Below are 6,093 nucleotides of genomic sequence, written 5' to 3'. Positions count from 1 at the left end.
TAGAGTCCTGCTGAAAGCTGCTCCAGACCCCCAGACCAACTCTGCACTGGTTAACGCTAAAGGATTAAAGGCAGCTCTTGAAAAACCCCTGGATTATTTCCCCTGTCCGTGTATACTTTAGCTCTGACTACGGCATGCACACTGGATTTCTTTTTTCCTGTTCCTTCCAATAATTTATGCCATAAACAAAACACATTTCTGGGTCATAAATTCGCAGTCAACTCTCTGGAGCATCAGCGCTGAGCTTTGTTACGCATGCCTCCCCCTGCCCAGTGTAAAGCTGCTGCCTCTGTCTCCAGTCTCACATCTGGACTCTGTCATATTTAATTTTGTTAAACACAACGGCACAGCATACGAGCAATTACAGCAATCTAACCCAAGGGGAAGGCACATGATGTAAGAGATGATGGATTTGATGTATTCAATATGCCATTCTCTCACCTAAACTCGTGCAATTTGAGACCTATAGCATAATACTGTATTCATGCATTGTATTTCTACCCCATTTATTAGAAACATGCGCACAAATAAGTAGTCTAATGTAGCAATTTGTCATAAAAAAAAAAATCCCCTAGCCATTGTGCAAAAGCCTTACACTGGGGAAAATACATGTTTCTATTTAGTTTAGAAATATGGAGAAACATATCTGGAGTCGAGCATACAGTAGGATAAACGCTCTTAGCAACCCTCGTTTTACCCCCGTGCCCAATAATCACCGCCAATAGAAATGCGGTTGGCCCGCCCCTGCCGGTCTATTGTGAATCCGCGTCTAACAAGAAACCCACTCTTCCAGCTCTTGGCACCAAAGTGGCGCACCACGACAGGCTCAGCTGAACGAGGAGCGCGCCTTTGAAGATGTTTTATTGTCAAGCCACAATTTCTGGTGAGAGACGCGCTGTTTGATTGTTTCATTTGATGAGATTTTTCATGTCACCAATGATCCGCGCTGCGCCTTTTTACCGCCAACTGCTTCTTTCGGGTTTAATAGTCGATTCTGACTCCATTGTTTCGAGGCACAACGAGGTTAAGGAAGTCTTTTAATTCGGTGACAGACTAGTTTCAGGGTTTTGCTCTTGAATAGATTCCAGGGACAAGAGTTTTGATGCAAAGAAGGCGTTGGACTTGGAGAACTGCGCACTTCTGCCTGTTTACTTTTATTCGTGAGATTAAAATTGAGCTTATTTTGCGTTTTGATGCATTTATTTCGATCTGTCGCGCATGTATGATGCTTCATCTGTCAAATGCGCGATGGACATAGAGAGAAAATGTGGATAAAATAGCAATATTGTAATCGGGAATCTGCTCATTGTATTAAACTTTTTTTTTTTTTTAATGGCCGAGATGTTGCCATTAGATACCGATTTCTAATAAGTTGGTGGGAGACGTCAGTTGGTTATTTCTGTAGTGTGATTGTAAGCACATCGCTCGAGTTGTAGTGTTAGTTATGGAAGCATGGGCTTCGTCAGGCCGTGGTGAAGGTATGGATGTTTGTCATGTGTCTGCACCTTGAGAGCAACAGAATACAGTGTTTTGGCTTTGTGTTGGAGCGAGATGCGTCGCCGTGGCTCTGGACATTTTCAGGGCACCTCCAGCTCCACGGCAGCACATATTTGTTTCGCGGTATTTTCCAAAAAGAAGAGAAACAGATGCGCCGTAATGTCAACAGTCGATTACTCATGCAACATTGAGTGAAAATATGCGCCCCCGCAGATGGAGAAAGGGGGTTGGTGGGGGGCGCGCGTTAAGACCATTCTCCTTTCCTCTCCATCCTGCCAGATGAGCGGCTTTTAGGAGGCAAATCGAGGAGTTTTGGCAGCTTCCTGTTCAGCACCGCAGACAGAGACACAACCACGACTTGTCCACACCCACTTCTGGTCCACGCTACCGCTGCCCTGCTCTCCCCAATCATAGAGAGGTCTGCCTACGCTTTATCAGTGTTAGTGCAGGTTGACTTGCTCTCGCCCAGGAGGCATTTGAGTGCTTATTGGATGTGATATACACAGAAAGTCGCTATAAACAGCAGCTGAGTACCGGTGTGATGTTTGCTGAAGCTCAGGTGCAGAGCTCTGTGTTCTACTTTCAGTGGGAATTGCGTGCAAAAAACTGGAATTAAAAAGGGGATGTTAAGGGCCTCCATCTGTAACCTTTAAAAAGCTCCTATTTTTTTAATACTTGCTGCTTAAAATGAGTTTTTGAATTTGTGAAATAAGTCATTCATGAAGCTAAGCCCCAAGTCATACACAATTAGATGCAAATTATCAAATTAAATATCTAGCCACCAGCACAATCAAGGAGGGAAAGCTAGAATCTGTGTAATTAATCATCCTTATCCTCCCATTGTTATTCACCACATGTGGCTGAAACTCATCATCTGTAATCATGATAAGTGTTGGTGGCTTCATTGCCCTTTGGACCACAGCTTCTGCTATCATACAGCAGTGACTGGCCTGTACTGCGTAATCATAAAGACACACATGTGCACGTTCTACATGGCAGAGGCTGTGTTTGTGTATAAGCAAATGGCTAATAGCTCGGGTTTGCCTTTGTGCTGTGCTCTATGTGAAGGGCGCTGTCATCTTGAAGCACAGCTGCGTTGGTTGATGGTGAAATGGATTTGGGTAGAAAGCAGGAATGAGAGTGTTGGTAGGAGAGAGAGGTTGGAGAGAGGAGAGACAGAACGAGAATGAGAGTAAAAAAAAAAAAAAAATAGGGTGAGGTGGAGAGAACATGCCTGCTGGCTTTCTGTCTTGACACATTACATTTCCATAGGTTGATATTGTGCCAGCACAGCTGAATTTAGATAAATAGCACTTGTTGTTCTCTGTTGTCAACTTGGGTATTTGTCTGTGTTTTGCCCACATAACTGTATTCATAGATCCAGCAGCGGCGGCGGATGGATGTTTTCTGTTGGTTAAATCTCCATCGGATGACTAATATCACATGTGTCTTTTGCTGGATTGGTCCTCTACCTGTTGGATCATCTCTGGTACAGCGCTAGATAAAACCCAGAGCAGACCTCGAGGCAAAAATGCACATTGGTCCCCCTTTAAAAAGCCCATACATTATACATTTACAGATTTCAAATTATATTTTTTGATTCTACTCGAATATGTTTCATGCCTTATTGTTCAAAAGCACATTATTTTTCTCATACTGTAGATTGCTGAAGCACCTCTTCTCACCCAATCATCTGTTTTAGCTCCTGTCTCTTTAGGGACTCCCTTCAGAAAAGCCTCATCTGCTCTGATTGGAAAGCTGGCCAGACGAAAATGAGGTTGGTTACCACCTCAGATCTCTGAGTAAACAGATGTAGCAGTAGCAGAAGCAGCTCTAGTGAGGTGACAATGGCGGACTGCAAGGGATGCTCATTCTTTGTTTGATGGCCAAACTTGGTACCAGACAGGTGCAAATGTGTTACATGGTGATGTAAATAAGTAGCGGAAGAAAAGTCTGGATTTCAAACTAGGTGTTGCAGGCAGGTTGGACACAATGGTTTCTGTGAGAGAGAATGACTCTGTTTGGTATGAACTTTGGACTTGGTAAGCTTACAGGCTTTCCACATGCACAAAAAGCCATACCACACTGAAAGAAGAAGGGAAAAAACAAAAGGATACTATGGCTCTTTTGTATTTCTGGTTAAACTACAAAGATATATGACTTTGAACTATAAACTTCAGCGCTGTTGTGGGTAGATTTTGTTATATCTAGACAAAGGTAGGTTAACTTTTTGTCCAAGTTTCCATTATTTGTGCTAAACTAAGCCACCCAGCTGCTGGCTCTAATTTCACATTTATCCTACAGACATGAGAATGGTATTGACTAAACGTAGTTTTTCTAAAAATAGTAAATTATTCTTTTAAGGCCCTTCCATTTATGTTGTGTTTTAGGGTGCATAGGACCTTTTCCCATTCAGATTTTCAACTAAGCCAAATATAAGTAAATGTAAGTAAATTCAGGACCTTCGAGGTCCATATTTCAGCCTTGTATGCATGATGAACCTTGATTACATGTGTATAAAATAAACATCCTCTCCTCTCTGTTTTGTGTTCTCACAGATTGAGTGACAAGCCGGCTGTTTAATCGCCACCATGATAGCCACAGGTGGCCTGCTGCGCATGAACAGGCGCCAGGATTCACTCCGATCTAAAAATCGAGCAGAAAACAAACGGAAGCGGAAATCCAAGAAAAAAAAGAAGAATGATGTAGTTGTGGTGAAGGGAAAGCTAAATTTCTGCTCAGCAGCTGGTTTGGTGGCCGCCGTTGGAGTCGTAGTTCTCATGGTTGGGGTTTCCATGGCTGTACTGGGCTACTGGCCCAGCCAGAATCAGCAGGAGTACCAGGAGCGCCGCAGAACTGGAGCATACCACGCCAACAGGATGAGCTACTCCAAAAGTTCTCCTGTTTCCTCTAACTTGACCCATGATAAGCCTCCCTCTGGCCAGACAAATTTTGTCAACCAGAGCCATTCTAACAGTAGTGTCCAGAACCCTTCCCCTCGCTGTGGCTTACTTTGTGACTTCCTGGATAACTATCTATACTCAGACAATCTGAAAGTCTTTGGACCACTGGTGATGGGAATCGGCATTTTCCTCTTCATCTGTGCCAATGCAGTCCTCCATGAAAACCGAGACAAGAAAACTAAAATCATTAACCTGAGAGACATCTACTCCACAGTGATAGATCTGCACAGCATACGGTCTAAAGAGTACACCCCTCTAAACGGCATGGTGAACTATACACAGTCGAGGAGTGCAGAGGGCCCGTCGGGTTCATTCCCTGCGAGTGGGATGCTTACTCGCAGTTCCTGGCCCTCCACTGGACTTGGTTTCCAGGTTGAATTAGAGGGCGATGAGGTGTTCAGACGTTCCTCATTGGCCAGTAGGCCACGTAGCTGGTCCAGAGATGTCCAGACCTTCACTGACACTGTCTACAGCATCTACAAAGACTACAGCAATAGCAGTGAGCATGCTCCACAGCCTCGACAGTGGGAGACCACCTCCATCGTCACATCCTCTGTAAACGCTTTCACCCTCCCTGTGATCAAACTGAACAACTGTGAGGTGGAGGAGTCTGAAAGAGCACAGGCACAGGGGCGCTCAGAGGAAGAGGTTGTTATTGAGGCTGCTGCTGAACACATTAGTGAGGAAGGACAGACCAGCAGGAGCCAGACTGACGACATGGACTGCAAGCAGGAGGAGGCCTTGATGATTGATTCCTCCCCGCCCCATCAGAGCCATGAGGAGATATCCACAGATACAGCTAACCAACAGGGGGCACTGCAGGCTCAGCCTCAACAGCAGTGGACCCAGCTATTTCCTCCATTGCCTGTTGCCACGGTGATGGGGTCACAGCTGTCGCTCAACTCCCTCACGGATCAGCCCAGGTCTGCACGCCGCTGCAGCCTGTCTCTGTCTGCGTGTCGTCAAGGTGACAGAGCCAGGCGCTTCAGCTGCCCCCGTCTAGAGCGCTCCAACAGCAAGGGCTACATCAAACTGACTGACCTGGGGGGCGAGTCCTTCGAAGCCCCCGACACAGACCCTTCTTTATTGGCCACCGAACAGGGAGTAGCAACGGACACAGCAGCAACTGCAGCAACAGCAGCAGTGGAGGGAGACGCTCAGGGAGAAGATGATCTGGTGACACCCAGCACCTCTGCAGAATCCTAGGCAATTTTTGCTGACGAGCCTCTTAAAACTCTTTGATGTCTTGTTCTTTGCTTCATACTTTTTTCTGCGATTGCTGATGTGAAGCTGGCCATTACAGATGAATGGAAACATGGAGAGTAAGCAGCTAAGGACTATTGAAATATAGCCATGAACATTCAAGAGCAAGGCTCTTTATAAATAATTCACATCCACAGCTCAATAGCTCAATATTCAGATGTAATTTTTCTATTTTTTTTAATGTAGCAAGAGCAATACTAAAGACTTGTAAGGAGTTTTAGTAATGATTTATATAAAAAAGAAAGAGAAAAAAGAAAATGTGAAAACAAAAAAAAAAGAAAAGAAAATCAAATTTTATGACTTTTAACTTTTCTTTTGTAAAACAGTAGGGCAAACATTGTAGCTTGTAGAATTTCCAAAACTGTCACTG

The 6,093-nt window shown here is 44.6% G+C and overlaps 1 protein-coding gene across 1 annotated transcript; it reads left to right on the top strand.

Moving 5' to 3' along the window:
* The first annotated feature begins 817 nt into the window (after window positions 1-817).
* Window positions 818-5,666, top strand: tmem200cb (transmembrane protein 200C, genome duplicate b). Its single transcript, XM_008277146.1, has 2 exons — window positions 818-883; window positions 4,056-5,666. Exon 2 carries the CDS (start codon window positions 4,089-4,091, stop codon window positions 5,664-5,666), a length of 1,578 nt encoding a protein of 525 aa, XP_008275368.1. The 5' UTR covers window positions 818-883; window positions 4,056-4,088.
* Window positions 5,667-6,093: the final 427 nt, after the last annotated feature.

This window comes from Stegastes partitus, unplaced genomic scaffold (assembly GCF_000690725.1).
Source record: "Stegastes partitus isolate 25-593 unplaced genomic scaffold, Stegastes_partitus-1.0.2 Scaffold90, whole genome shotgun sequence".
In the NCBI taxonomy this organism is placed as follows: domain Eukaryota; kingdom Metazoa; phylum Chordata; class Actinopteri; family Pomacentridae; genus Stegastes; species Stegastes partitus.
Note: the sequence above shows the minus strand (reverse complement) of the source record. Positions and strands in the feature narration are given on the sequence as shown.

Excerpts from the sequence above, each read along its gene's own strand:
- tmem200cb (XM_008277146.1), top strand. The coding sequence starts at position 4,089 with ATGATAGCCACAGGTGGCCTGCTGCGCATGAACAGGCGCCAGGATTCA.